We start from the raw sequence: 15544 nt of genomic DNA, 5'->3' as shown, positions 1-15544 counted from the left end.
CTGCTGGAAAACATGGTTTTGTTGAATCTTATTTTTCTCATTAGAAATGCCAGTTGTGATGAATTTTGCAGCAAGAAATATCGCAATATTACCATTTAAACTCCAGCATAAATTTTGAAATGAAATAACATGGGTTTGGTGGTTTGTGGGTTTTTTTTTTTTTTTGCAATCAATCACTACTTTATCTTTAAAATATTAAAATGAAATGACGTACTAAGAGGTCAATTTCAATGTTGACAATTTACACTTGAGGACAAAAAACTGCTTGGAAAGGTTTGTTCTACAAAATGATTTGAGATTTTGATTGTTCATTTTAATTGTGGGTGAAAATTAATTTCAAAGCATCAGAATTTTCTCCAGGAATAAAATTGAGTTTCTGCTAATAGTTCTGTTAAGCATCTCCTCAGAGATGCTGTGTTGCCTGCTGTGGTTGCCTGGGGTGTTATTGCCAGGTGGAACAGATGTTGCTCTCTGACTTGGGTTACAGGGTATTATGAGACTGCATGAGAGCTGCTTGTCCCTTACTGCTCTTGTTTTTATTCTTACTTCTCTCTAGATTCAATTTCCAAGATGAAACACCAACCACAAATTTCGATACCTTCCCGGCCGCCATACTCACAGTATTCCAGGTAAAGCCATACCTTGTCCTGGGTAAGCATTAGAAGATAAATTCCTGGTCATCTCATCCTGTTTATGGAGTGCAAAGAGGTCCCCCCAAATTTGTGGAATTTAGGAAAGGGGAAGTCCTTCCTTCTCGTATTTTGCCACAGTGACCAATCAATGCATCATTAAAAATCAATGCTATGGAATTAAGGAAAACTAAAACAAAAGATTTTTGGCTAGGAAAAAAATATTGATAAAATAGGCATTTCTGTGACAAGTTTAAAGTCTGTGCATGCCCAGGCTCTCTTCTTCTGAGGCCCCTGCTCAGGGTTGCATCCTGCAGTGGCAGAACTTGCGCATGCCCCGTTGCATGAATAGTCCTGTCTGAAATCCTAGACAACGAGTGAGTGGTTGACCTGTTTCACTTTCTCCTGTGGTTGCCATAATTTAATGAGGAGAGAGGCCTGAGCTAGCTCCAGGCAGTAAGGAAATAATGTTGCATTTTGCATGGTAATAGCTCAAGACCAAGATAATGCTGGATAAGAATTACAGTTGATGGGGGAGCATAGAAAGAGGCATCAGCCTTGGGCAAATTCGTGTGATGGCAGGAAGAAGTCGCAGTTCTAGAAGATGCAATGCTCAGATTTAAGAGCCTAATTTTGCAGCTGTTCTCTGCATGCATTTTTAAAACACTTATTTCAGGTGTTTCAGTAGAGAGCTGGGGATGCTGCACCCTGCTCCATGTACAGGTAGCACTCACAGGTCTGTGGAAGACTGACCTGCATTTAGTGTTGCCCTACACAAATTGTTGATGTGGGCTCAAGATGAGACTTGACCCTGGATCTGAACTTTTGTAGATCTCAGCAAGGCTTGGCTTATGTATTTCAGTGTCATGTCCCAAAAAGGGAGGGGGGGAGGTGTTGATGACAATTTTCGGATTAAAACAGAAAAAGAGTCTAAAAGAAAGTATGTCCTGTAACCTCTGCATAAGCAGCTTCGTATGGGTATTGCTTGTCTCCAGATGTGAAGCAGGTTCAGTAGTACTTACCTCGCAGGATATTGCAAATCATGGTAGATTAATATTTGCATAGTATTTTAGTACTCATCAAAGAAAGAGCTTAAAGAAATGTAAAGGTATTGCTACAGAGCCGGAACTGAGCCCAAGTCAGGCTCCGGATATGAGCATCTGGAAATTTTGATGTTATTTTCTTTGGGACTATAGCTGTCTCTTGAGAATACTTAGCTGAAATATTTTCTTTCTATTCCTGAGATAAATATCCCTGTAACATAGCGGCTGTGGGATGAAGGAAAACACTGTTGATTTTATGACATTTGTCTAGGACGTCAGACCAAATTAAAACCAACAAAACCCATCAGCACTGAGTTAACTCAGTGCAGCCTCGCAGAGGCATTTTGATAACCTCTGCTCCCAGTCAGTCCCCTCTTCTCCCCTGAATTGCAAATACTGGGTGAATGTTTCTTCAATACGGGCTTTGGATTCTCTTCTAACCTCGTCTTCCATAAACTCAGGCAAGCCAGCAGGCTTGTTTCATTGCCGCTCTAATGAGCAGAGTAGCATTATTCAGTGAATGCATTTGATGTGTTGAACAAATAGAATAAAGCCAGATACACCCTGTCCATCCCTAACCCCTTTGGAAATTCTTTGTTTAAGAAGAGGTCTCAAAGTCTTCTGCAGCCTGCCTTAGTCCATTTTATTTCAGCAGACCTGGCTGGGTCATGGTCCTCTGTCATGCGACTCCCAGGACCTGTTTCATCCTCCTGGCAGCTGGCTGAACTCTGTCTTGGGTGCAACTGAGTCCCGCTCTCCCTAAATTCCCTTTGAAGAGTATCACGTGTTTTTTTCCAGCTCCTGGCTCCCAAGAAGGTCTTCATGAGCTGAATATATACAAAATACAAACACAAACTATATCTATATATATTCACATATATCTATATACACATGAAAAATAACTGATTGTGTCTCCCTATTCCAGCAATCATTGAGCTGGAAGTGTGTACAACATCCATAAGCGCAGAGACTATAAAGCAGAAAGACATGTGTTAACTATACATGCTCTGCTCCCTGAGACCTGCTACGTAAATAATTACATGCTGCTGGCTGCTAAGAAGCAGAGCACTGCTGACCACTGGAGGAGACAAGGAGTTGCAGTGGCAGGATGGGACCAAACCTTAGCTCTGCTAATGGGTGCTGTGCTGAGGCTTGGGAAGCAGAGCTGGATTCGGTTTGATGCCCTCACTGACCTGCCTGTGAGATATGACAGTGAGCTGACGTGATTTTGCATTTACTCAGGCCCTTCTTCAGGAAAGCATCTCACTTTCAGGACAGCCCTTTGAAATGCTGCGGTACTGTTCCTCCGCAGCTGAGTGTCTCCTACTGTTAAGGTGCTCATTAGTCCATTAAGATTTCACAACAGCTCTTGGTAGCTGTTTTTATTCTTCCTTCACCTGATGGCTCCTCAGCCAATCCTAAGTATTAAATGCTGAGATGCACTGGACAAAATGTTCATTTGGGGCAGCCAAAAGCAGTTTTGGGCCCAGGGAAAACCAAAATGTTTGGGCTTCCCCTTACTCCAAAGTCCTCATTGCTTGTGCCCCTCCCTCTGCAATGCTGTCCTTTTCTCTCCTGTAGCAAGAATTTCTTACAGCGTCCATAAACAGACACTTTATAGAGCAGACAGACTTGTATTTACTGCATGTACTCTGCTCCTTGAGGACTGCTACCTAGCTGCTTAAGTTCCTCCAGGTGATGGGTAATGGCACAAACAGTGGGAAGAACACCAGGTCAAAGTGTCTGTCCTCCTGCCAGGGCCTCAGAGAGCATCCTCAGCTCTGCCCAGGCAGGCTGGTTATTTTAGACTTTTATCTCTCTCTAAAAGTTCCATAAACCATTTTTTTTTCCCTTTAAGTTTTTGTTCCACTTCTAAATTAATCCAGTTGGATTTTTGAACCCAGACCCCAACCTGCTGGACTTGTTTATGTGCAGCCTGTAATTTGTGATGCCTGCGACTCCTGGTCTTCTGCAGGGCAGAGAAGCGTTCCCACTGGTTTCCCTTTCCACGAATGTTTGTGTGAACAGAAATCACTTTATGGTTATTCCCAGAAAGCAGGAACAGTTGTGAATTCATGGAAGTGATGAATGTGAACAGTGCTTTGCATAATTGAGTGCCAGAGTTGAAAGCCTAATGCCCTGGTTCTTGTTCTCTGGTGTAAATTCAGAGTAACTCCAATGGTGTGGGTTAGGCTTGGGCTCTGAATTCTGGTCTCTGAATTGAGAACAGATTCTGCATTTAGGAAACAAGTTTGTGTATGCGCTGTATGTCCTTGTGTCTATACTTGCTCTTAGCATATTGCTGTCATCAGCATCAACCCTTCAGCAAGAAATTTTCTGTCTATTGGCAGCTGACCACTAGTCTGGAATTTGCAATTGTTTTGAGCATACTGTATGCACATGGGACTTGATTACTACAACATGGATCATGCTTTGGGCTTTTTTTAGTTTTTTCTTCTACTAAACACAAAGTCAACTTCCAGTTTAGGAATTTGAGCTTCACATCCCAGTGGGCATGTTTTAATGTACTAAAAGTAACTATTGTTCGACTCTGCCACGGCAGGCAGAGGAAGTGCTGATCTGCCCAAAATGTTGCTGTGTTACAGTCATTGGTGGAGAACAGGAATGGCAGACAATTCAGACTGTGATGCAAAATTAGCAACTAGCATGACAAGGCTTATTTGAGTCTTAGGTGTTTTCAGTTATTGTGATTAGTTTTTCTTTTATTCATGGGTTTGCTAATTAGCCTCAGGTCAGTATCCAGAGCCTCTGGGCAGGACAGCTCTGCAGAGTCAGGCTGCGGTTGTGCTCGCCTTGTACAAGGACAGAGGAGGAACAGATTCCCCTTCAAGCTACCCTCATCTGTTCTCACTCTTAGACATTTGGTTATTGCTTCTGCTTAGGGTTTTTTTTTTGTGGTTTGTCTCCATCTGGGTGGCTGAGGGTCCTGGTGGCCTTGGCAAGGAGGAAACCTGGAGAAGAACCTGTTGCAGTGCAGCTCCCTGGCAAACCTTCCAGTGGTTGTGCTGCCTGGTGCCTGGCATTTGGAGTAACATTCGCGCATGCGCCAGCTGCAGCAAAGCTGTCCGGAGTCCTGAGGAACAGAGGAATAGTGGGAAGGGGGTTGCAAGAATTTCTCCTCCTGTTATGCAGTCACTCGGTGTGTACAGTGTGTGTGAGTTGGCGGGGAGATGAGCAAACTCTTTCTGTATGAAGTGAATGAAAGGAGTTGATGCTGGCAGAAGTCCGGCTCAGGGCACTGGTCTTAGAGGTCAGGGTTTTCTTAGGTCTGTGGGAAATGCCATGCAGGGAGCTGTTGAAAGCTGGTATCTCTGCATGAGTTAAAAATGGAGAGGGGGGAGAAATTTTGCTGGGGGTGAAGCATTGGAATGTGGCTTTTACTGCCTCTGCCTGCACGAGAGCCTTCGGTCAGAGGCGGGCAGCAGGCATATAACCAAGAGGGTACAGGAATGGGGCGACAGTCCTCCCTCACTAGCGGTCCTCACTCCTCCGCCGCCTGTGCCAGAGGAGAAAGCTGCATCCAGCCCAAGGTGAGACCATCCAGGGCTGGGGGGTTGATGTCTAACACTGCAGTCTGCCACACTAATGTGCTCATCCATTTTATCCCCAGAGACCAGTCCTGGATTGCATCAAGCTGCCTCACTCCCCCAGACCTTATCTACTGTGTCTTTCCTTTGAGTCACCCTTTCTTCTTCCTTCTTGAATTTCTCTGGGCAGATCCTGACGGGGGAAGACTGGAACGCAGTGATGTACCACGGGATAGAGTCACAGGGTGGTGTCCGCTCGGGGATGTTCTCCTCCATTTACTTCATCGTCCTGACGTTGTTCGGTAACTGTATCCTTACACATTGCCTTGTGTTCATGGCACAGTGTGCCATGCACCCTTCCTGGGGTGCTAGAAATACCTAGTTTTGTTTAAATTCTCACACCCTCACTTAGAGTTTTTAAAATCAAATCATTGCTATAACTTTGTTCCTTACAGCACCTGGGGTAAGAGGCGTAGCTAAGTTGTCCATGTTGGTGTCACTTTTCTGATGACAATGTGAGCATTGTCTTCATTCATTTTTAATTTTCATGTTTTAATTTAAGAATGTCCTATTATGAGTTAACTTATATTGTGGGAAGAACGATTGAAGTCAAGTCAGAGCAGGACCTCTGTACCTTGAATATCTTCACAGATAGTTTGCACTAGGTCAGGGGAAGGAAGAGTTGAAATTGGTTTGGTGCATAGATCAGGGTCCAGTCTCTTGGTGCCTTTGTCTACATGGCAGCTTAACGAACGATGCTATTGCAAATGCTTGAAATTGTCTTGTCTCCACGTAATGCTTAAAACTTAAGTCCCAATCTTGGGTTTCAGGCTCTGGGAGTATTTGGTCATGTTCCAAGGCCTGACACATGAAGTCTCTGAGGATATTTTGTTCTGCTTAATCATGAGAATATCTTGAGGGCAACAGGAAACTGGGAGCTTGCATCCCCCCAAAATGTCCCAGGGTGTCTGCTGGGGAACCAGCAGCACTCTGATGTGTGTTACGCCCCCAGAGAGGTCTAAGGAGGCAAGAACATAGCAGTCACATGGAGACAGGATTTGGAAGGGGAGGTTGTATTTTATACAGAAATGAGTAAAGAGATTCTCTGATCTAATGGCTCGGTGTGATTAGGAGAGCCTGCAGAGCATAGTAGCTGTGATGGCTCTGCCCCTGCTTCACAATGGAGTCTGCTGATAGGCTGATGTTGCATAGCATTGCTCACATTAGCTAGGTACAAAACTGTTGGTGTGAGATGTTTGCTGGCTGCAGTGACAAGCTGTATGAAGTCAAACAAAACATCCTTAAAAATGGAAACTAAAACCTGTTGCATATATGACACAGCCTGGCTGGTTTGTTTCCTCTGCAAAATAGGGATGATAGCACTGAGCGTCGCTGCTCTGCTTGAGAGCTCTCTGGAGGGTTTCCCAGCAGTATGGACCTTCTTGGTAGTTACAGTCCCAGCTTTTGTCTTTTCCTAGGAGTCCTGTTTGGGCTGGCATCATCAGCTGGGTACCTAGGAGAAAGGGGAGGGTACATGTGGGGCAGCGCTTGTGCTAAAGACGTACAGTTGTTATAGACATAGACCCCTTCAGCTGGTGGTCAAGATGACAAGAGATGAGACATCAGCACCCATGGACTGCGTGGCAGGGCTCTGGCCCTTTGCTTTGTCTGAAATCTCTCCATTAGCATGAGGAACTGAGACAGGGAACAGTGGAGCAGATGGCACGTGAGCTGTGCTTGTCACACAAGTGTGTCTCTGTGGGATTTATCCCATTAACGTGCGCTGTCAGAGCCGGAGCAGCCGTGATGCCTGGGCTGGCTCGGCAGCTATGCTCAGACATCCGCCTCGTGGCAGGCAACATGCCCCCTTCCAGAAACACAAGGCTTTGGAAAACTGGGTCAATGGAGAGCTGGGAGGGAGGGAGATCTCTAAATCCTCAGGGCTTGGCATTTGAAAATGAGATTAAGCTATAATCAGGCTTGACAGCAGAGCTGAGAGAGAGACCTTTAACCTTAGAGCAGCTAAGATCCAGCATTTTTGAGGAACAGAATATAAATTCCCTTCTTGCACCTTTAATTCAGAGGGGGCTTCTCCCTTGTCCTTTACTTTTCATTAAAAGGGAAAGAGCAGGGGATGTTCAAGAGGAGGGAATAAGGACCTGGTTCACCTATTGCCACTGCCATGAATTTGGCATTTGCCTCTGCTTGCCCTGGCAGAACGGTGAGTTGAAACCTTGCCCACATTTTCACCAAATAGCATCCTGGCAGAGGGCAGCTGTCTTGCTTTCCCTTCTGTTGTCCTGCTGAGGAGATCCAGGAGATGGCTTTCCTGGCTGCCTCCCTGGGGCCATCTTCAGTGCCTCTCTCATCCCCTTTGCCCACAGTCGTATGCTGGTGGTACACCTTTAGCGCAGCCAGAGTGCTCCTTGGGGCACTACCTGTGCATTTAGCAAGGAGGGTATGTCAGCGAGTGATTCTTTAATTCTCCATGAGTCCTGCAGATGGGGATGAGTTTGCTGTAGATGAGTTTCTATAAACACAAAGTACAGAGAGAGGGGAGAGTTGGCTGACAAAGAGTAACAATACTCAGAAACCCTTTTATAATGTTCTAGAAGACTTCTTTCACCAGCTTCTACTGATCAGAGTTATAAACCTGAAACGAATCTATTAATTTCTATGGAGATTTACATTGCTGTTGGAGAATTAGAGAACTGGCCCAGATTGTCTCTGTAGAAACTTAGTCTGAGAGCATCAGCTGCTTTCACAAAGAGCACATAAGAGCCTTTCTGCATTGCACACAGACCTGTTTGCCTTTAAGCACTGTGTGCAGGAGGGGAGAACTAGGCTGGAGTGTGTGGTGGAGGATGAGGGGTTAAATCTTTTCCTTGTCTGTTTACTGTGGGAATTGCAGCAGTAAGCCCACTAATGCTTGCACTGATATTTCAAACAGTAGTTCTGTAAGGTCAGTGCTACCCTTGCTTTTCACTAGCTACAGTTTTGATGCTGAGAGCAAGCAGCAGGCAGTCATTTATCTCTGAGGGAAAGCTGAACTGTATGACTTATCAGGGACTTAAGTTATCATTAACTGTCAAAACATAACCAGGAACATCTGAAAATAAAGTTTAGTTTGCCAGAAAAGAACAATCCTACATTTTTGCAGGAAGTAAGATAGTCATTAATGTCAATGGTGCTGCAGTGCCCCAGCGATGTTAAGGACAGGCAAGTGTACAGGGTGAGGTAGTGAGGTACATGTCTGAGCCTCAGGTTCACCTTCCCAAGGACAGCCCCACAGCCCAGCAAACACCATGAGGACACACTGTAGAGAGCAGTCCAAGTTGTTGATTAGCTTACTTATAGATTAATGTGAACTGTCTTTTCTGCTCTAACTTGGGACTTTACAAATATCTCCCCCCTCTGCCTTACAGAACTCCCTCCAAAAAGCTTTAAAAATGTACTACTTTTATGTAGTGGATTTTTTTCATTTGTCAAGTGTGGATTTGCCACCAGTCCTCCCCACACAGACGTTCACTGCGACTGAATTTCTTAAGTGGGACTTTTCGTTTTTATTTTCTTGTATCACTCCATTGAAATCAGTCTAAGCCGTTCTGGATGCTGATCAGCAAAAGGCACTTTGGTTCCTCTGCTGGGAGGGGTTTTATCTTTGGTTTTTGAACATTGACATTTGGTGAGTCCATTTTTAAGAGCTTAGGCAAACTGGATCAAACCTTGTTAGAGAATTGGCATTGGCAATTTTGAGTCAGCTTGCAAAACCTTCTCTTTTTAAACATGAGGGACTCCTTTCTTCTCCCAGAGCTGCTCAGGGCATTGTGATTACTCTTTTTCATGAAGAAGAAAGATGGATGGGTGCCGGCTTCCCCTGCTTCTCACTGCAGCTCAGTTGTTTCTTTGAATCCATTTACGTTTTCAAGGGACTAATGCAAGGAAAAGATCCAGAAACTGTTTTTGTAAGTCAGAAGTCTCTCACATTACTTTCCCAGTTCCAGAAAGTCTGTGTAGAGCCAGACGTCCGCGTCTGATATGGTTTAATGAAAGTAGTATGATTAATATAACAGCAGGATTTGGCCCATTTTCTAGGAAATTACACCATGCCTGTATTCATTGTTACCCAGTTAATTGATAAATTGATGCATCTGTTAGGAAAAAAAATATGAAAAAAACCCATGAAAAACTGCAGAGGAGCCTGAAATGAAAAGCAGCAAATGTCTGGAGCATGCTGCCCTTTCCCCTTGCCCTTAGCTTCCATGCAGGAGGGCTGTACTCGGCACCAGCTGCTGGCTCAGCTGGCCAGCGAGGTCCTTGGGTCTGCCCAGGTTATACAGCCTGGACCACAGGCTGGAGTTTGGGTAGTATTTGGGAATCCCCATGCTCTGCAGAAAGGGCTGAGGGACCTTTTTTGGGGCAGAAACACCCAAGTCTGCCAGATTGTGTCTGCTTGGAGATGGATCAGAACAGCCTGATCTGTAAAAAAAAAAAAATAAAAAAAAAAAATTAATTATATTTCCAGTGGTTGATTATATTACATGAAACATTTTCAGCATGTGTGTGTAGGAGGCAGGGGTAGGAAGACAGTTTTATTACCGAGACATTTATTCCCAGAGCAGGAGGCTTGGAAGCATTTCCAAAGTATTGGAAGCACCCCAGAGGAAGAAACCCAAACAGCTGGCACCCCGGCAGTGCCGTGGGCAGCGGTACCTCAGGCAGCGATGCCTCAGCCTTCCTGCCTGCACCCCCAGCCTGCAAGCGACAGGCTTACCCCCTCTTGCCAACCCTCAGCTAAAAGGAAACTGGGAAATTAGTATCTTTGCAAATGAAAAGTTGATTGAGTTCTGACTTCAGTGTGGGAAGGAGGTGATCATTTCAGCATCATCTTTCCCTTTTTCTTGTTCTTTATCTGCTGGGCTCATGGGGATTGAGGTGCTCCCACCCCACGCTCCTCACTGTCCTGCTGGAACAGAGGAAGGAGAAATTGATGGGCATCACATTTCAAACCTCTGTCTGTCCCAGAGGAATCATCTTCACATGATAAAAACCTCCATCCCATGTTACATGACATGGAGAAAACCTGATGGATGACCTGGCCTTCACCTGGAGAAACCCCAGGCCTCTATGTCCCATCCCTTGCAGGGTTTGGCAGTCAGGATGCAAATGCATCTGAGAGATTAAATACTACTGCTTTCCACCAGCACAAGCAGAGGCTCCAGTTTTGATAGGCGTTCAGGCTCTGGAGACACTCATCTCAATGGGAATTAGAGGTCAGCATCTGAAGTCTTGCCGGAATTATGTTTGGTAAAAGCTCTTGAGAGGGAAAGCAAAGAGGCTTTGAGCTGGTTGTTTGGGCCAACTTTGGTCCCTGGCTGCCCTGGGAAGCCTCCTGATGCAACGCCAACATGGGGCAACGGCTCCACAGCTGGCAGTGCCTGCAGCCAGCGTGCTGCCTGGCGACTGCTAGAGTACAGGGATTTCTGGGCACGCTTGTGTTCGGCAGAGACGACTGTGGCCGATGAATCAGCCTTGCACCACTCCTGGCTCCTCTGTTTGTAGAGAAACCTCAGATGCCTCCTCCAGGCATCCTTGTGAGGAATGGAAAGCAATCAGAGGGGCACAGAGGCCAGGGTTTCCCAAAATCTCATTGCAGGTTTGCCAGCACCCTGGGAGCCCATGCCTCACCTCTCCTCCCCTGGCTAGAGCGATTGCCTCGCTCCCCCCAGCACGCTGCCCTCATCCCTCAGTCCTGCCTTCGCTGTGCCATTGCTTTGGGCGTTGCTTCCGACTCAAAGTCCAAAACAGGGTACCCATTAACCCAACAGAAAATAACTGGATTAGTTGTCTAAAACTGCTGCAGTCATTTCATTCAGCTTATGGGGACCTGCATCTGGTCCCAGGATCATATTTGGCTCTGATGAGGGCAGTACAATACAAACACAGTAGCAGTGCATTGCTGTTAAAGCCTTGGTGAATCTCCAGACGGTAAATACTCATGAGATCAACTTCATTCTCATGTACATTCATATTTAGAGGAGCAATCATAGCTTTACACAGCTATGGAGTGAGCGACTGTCCTGTCACCAGGTAATGTGCAAGAACAAAGTGCATTTTCTTCTTTGAGAGTAGTTTAGACTTGGTTTTGCTTTGCTTGCTCTCCTTTCATATGCAAAGGTATCTGATTTACAGTTGTTTTGGGGCTGTTTTGCAGACGCATAGCTGGAATAACAGCAATAAAATATATGAAGGGAGAAGTAATAGCCGAAATCATTAAGTAGAAAAACAAAAATAAAATATGAATAAATAATTATAGGGAAATATTATGTCTTAGTGATATAATGCAGTGCTCTTGAGAGAGACCCAGGCTAGCGTGGGCACTGGTGGTTTTTTAGCTGGGCTACACGCAATTTGGCCTGGACTAACAGCCCATTTCCCGGCAGAGCTCATTACCTCGGGCTGGGTGTCCTGCTAACAGGCTCTTCTGTAGTTGTGCTCTGCGTGGTGCTGCAGCATTCAGGATAGAGGATGTCCGAGGCGGTCTAATTGTCATATCGACTTCAGTGTGATAAGTCATGATAGTTTCCTCCCACCAGTATGTAATGCAGCAGTGACCTAAGCTTAACTTTTTCGTGGTACCAAATACCTTTATATAGTTCTATGTATATATTATGCAAATGTTGGCTTTCAAATGACCGATTTCCAGGAGCTCTACCGGTTGTCCTTTTAAACAAGATGGAAAAATTGAAGGTGAAATCCTCTGTGTGTGTATGGGCAGGAGTGTAGGTGTGGGTTTTCTGGAATGAAAAAACAGGGGCTGTTGTGTCTCTAGGACCACCCTGTGGTCCCATACCGGTTGCAGCTCTAGTGTTGTAAAGCCCCCCTGCTCAGCTCCTGTGTGTATCCTCACCAGGGATGTGTGCTGGGCAAGAGACAAACAGGTGTCCAGCACCTGCTGTGCTGCAGAGCTGGCTCCCAGCAGAAGTGGGTGAGTTAGAAATGAAGACAAAACAGTGGTGCAAGGGGTCAATCCATAATATACTGGTGATTGTAAGTGGGGAAAGAAGGGTAGTGGCAGCAGAAGGGGAACAGTTTGCTGTATCTGCTGTGTGAAGATTTTTTCCTTAGCTCCCCAAAAGATACGCTCCTGAATGTCTTCTTGGCTATTGCTGTTGACAATCTGGCAAATGCCCAAGAGCTGACCAAGGTATGTATGAAATTTCTGTTTCTTCAAACTTAGACCACAGCTGCTGGATCTAAAGCACACGTTACCCACCCTTCCAGACACCCTGAGATTTCCTCTAGAGCCTGTTTGTGCGGTATCTCTTTTTACCAGTTTGCATTGCAGAGAGGGACCTGGAGGTTTATTCTTGTTCAGGTTTGTTTCATTTCAGGCTTGTTTCAGTGAACTATTTCATGTTCTTTAGTTTTGTTTTATCACAGAGTGGGCAATTGCTCATCTCGCTGCTGCACAGAGGTGCACAGGCATTCGTAGCATTTGCTGTTTTCAAGAGGCAAAGCCATTACCGGGTTTTGGCTGACTTGAAGCTTAGACATGGAGAAACGCAGGTGTTGTGTTGCTGCTTTTGCTGTCTCATACTAATGTTTCATACCTTGCTGAGTTTTGGGATGAATCAAAGAACTAATGTTCTCCGATCAACTCCCTGGAAAACAACTTGCAGAGGCTATTGTGAATACTCAGTGAAGATGTTACAATCTTACTGCCTCTCACGGGGTGCAAGAGAAATCAGAAATCTGAGACACCAGCCCAAGTGCAGGCAGAAAGCCAGGTCCTGGCAAGAGATGGAAATGACACCGATGTAACTTTACTGTATGCACAGATTTATATTGGAGCATTTCCTATAGAGAAAAACTTACAGCCTCAGTATTGAGCAGGAAGGATTGCAAGTGCTGTAGTTTGTATTTGTATTATTACATACTTTTGATTTCTCATTGTAGCATACTCAGTTGTATTTATGAGGCAGCATTAGATTTTTTTTGCACGTTTCTAGCTTGTTCTTGCTGAGTGGATAAAAACATGCACACCCTATTGCTGTGCTGCTGCCATCACCATAAGTCACAGTGACCTGCCAGTGGCAAAAGCAGCACTGTACCCACTTTAGCAGTTGTATTTTACAAGTTTTAGCTTACATACTCCTTATAAGGTATGAGGATCACTAACCATGTGCTTATGCGGCAGTGGGCAAGGATGTTTTCTGTTTTTAGAGTTGTAGAAAGGTGCAGTAGTTCATGGATACATGTTGCAACTCCACAGTTCGGGGACACAGAGATTTCTAGGAGTTTACTACTGCACTCCAGCTGCTGAAGACCAAAGCAGCCAACCATTCCCAGTTAAAATCCACATCTCTGTTGCAGCTGAGGTTGTCTTTACCAGCTCTCCTTTTCTGCTGTGGAGCTGCATGACTGGCTTCATCTTCCAGCTTTGACTGGAGCCTTGTTTTCTGACAGCTGATATCCAGTGCAGACCGTACAAGAACGCTGGTGGCTCTCAGGTGTATAATAAATGTTCCTGTGTCTCTGAGACCATGTTCTGCATCTCTCCTCTCTTATAATGCAGCTCAGGGCTGTGTTTAACGGCTCTCAGTGTTTTTTTTGGGGGGGGAAGTTTTTCCCTTACAGCAGCTCAGCTGTTTCTATTCTTTCTAAAGCCCACAGAAATCTCCAGCCCGGAGGCATGCATCCTCCCAGCCTGTTCAGCAGATTTACGGGCATCCCTTCCATGTGCTAAGAGAGGGGATCAAGCCCAGCACAATTCTTGGATAATGAAGCTCATCCTACTTCTTTCTTAATCCTTTTAGTGCTTTCTTGTGAATATTTCAGCAGCTGACTGGGGTGGTTAGAAACCTGACTTTGTTGATGTTTATAAAGTATAATTAAATATTGATGGATTCAGCAGCATTGCCAAATCATAAAGCTTCTTGAGAAACTCTTCTTTGCTTTAATTTTATTTATGATCCCCCAAAATCACTAGGGCTTTCAGAAGAAGAGGAAAAAGATAAAAGTAATTCAATTATATAGTATACCTGGAGAATGAGGGATTTATTGCTGAGTAAATATGATCATTCAAAACCAAAAATGGCCTGGAGATATAATTAAGTTACTCAGGAGTCAGTTGATCTCAGGAGACTTTCTTGACATTTACACTGTAAAACGAATTGAGATCAGTGCTGCATATAACGTGGGAAAACCATAACCAGTTTGCAACTCCCTCTGTTCTGGAAAGACAGAAAGCTTTCTAGCTAACCTTCAGGACTGAAACATTTGAACCAACATTTCCACTTCTGGATGCCAATTTGGACTTCTTTTATCATGGCATTTTAACATTTCTTGGTAGCCTTAGCTGGGCCTTATGACCTGTAACAGAAGTTATCCGAATTGTAACTATATTTAATTTAAGCTTGATCATCCTATGTCTGTTACAAAACTCACCAGTACTTTGGAATGACTCATTGCGGGGGGGGGGAGGGGGAAGAATCACCTTCTTTGCTTTGAATATGTAAAGAACCTGTTCTCTAGCCTCAGCTTCTCCCTCCCCAGGTCTCTTTCCTCCTCTTCCTGTGCTGGCTCTCCCTTACCACTGACTTAAACTCTGCCAACTTAATTTCTAGTGATTTCTCAGAGCTGTCCTGAATCTCTTTGGGTTGCCTACCCTCCAGTTTCTCCCATATATTGGGAAGTTTTTCTTCCTGTTCACTTATTCAGAGTGGAATCTAAAATTGCCCCCAAAATTTGCTTTTAAAAATCTTCTTTCTGCTGACCATCCCACAATGTCTCCAGTGACACACGGCAGTTCGTTCTTCATCCTCATTAAACTGCCATTTTACTGCCATACTGTCATACTGCCACAAGTAAGCCTTTATTTTCCTAAATATCCTAAAGTACAAAGTGTGTTCTCTGATCTCTGTGCACTGCCAGCAGTCCCTGAGAAAGCAGTACAAAAACATGCAATGTGAGGTAGGAGGGATGTGTGAATTTTACATAAAAATATATAAATATATCTAAAAGACATAAAAGAAGTTGAGAAATCCCCAGAAATAATGGGCTGAAGTGAGCAGCGAAACCAAGAGTGTAACAGCCATGAAGACCTGTCCTCCTCCTTCCCAATGGAGAGGGCTTTAATTGGGTGAACTTAATAAAGAACAGTCAATGTTAACGATGCACATCATTATGGGGTAGCACCGAAAATGGGTTTTACCATGTGATAAATTGTGTGGTTGTTGTGGTTTAACTCCAGCCAGCAACTAAGCACCACACAGCTGCTCACTTACCCTCCCCCCCCCCCCCCCGCGGGGTGGGGGGGGAA

The 15544-nt window shown here is 44.8% G+C and overlaps 1 protein-coding gene across 8 annotated transcripts in view; it reads left to right on the top strand.

Moving 5' to 3' along the window:
• Window positions 1-15544, top strand: part of CACNA1B (calcium channel, voltage-dependent, N type, alpha 1B subunit) — a 305196-nt gene that overhangs the window by 187363 nt on the left and 102289 nt on the right. For all 8 annotated transcript variants that reach the window (XM_010571032.1, XM_010571027.1, XM_010571030.1 and 5 more), the window contains 3 exons: window positions 557-629; window positions 5411-5528; window positions 12360-12427. In XM_010571032.1, the coding sequence (XP_010569334.1) occupies window positions 557-629; window positions 5411-5528; window positions 12360-12427 (259 nt within the window). The remainder of the gene's footprint in view (window positions 1-556; window positions 630-5410; window positions 5529-12359; window positions 12428-15544) is intronic.

Source organism: Haliaeetus leucocephalus, unplaced genomic scaffold (assembly GCF_000737465.1).
Source record: "Haliaeetus leucocephalus isolate CR32 unplaced genomic scaffold, Haliaeetus_leucocephalus-4.0 Scaffold306, whole genome shotgun sequence".
Lineage (NCBI taxonomy): Eukaryota > Metazoa > Chordata > Aves > Accipitriformes > Accipitridae > Haliaeetus > Haliaeetus leucocephalus.
Note: the sequence above shows the minus strand (reverse complement) of the source record. Positions and strands in the feature narration are given on the sequence as shown.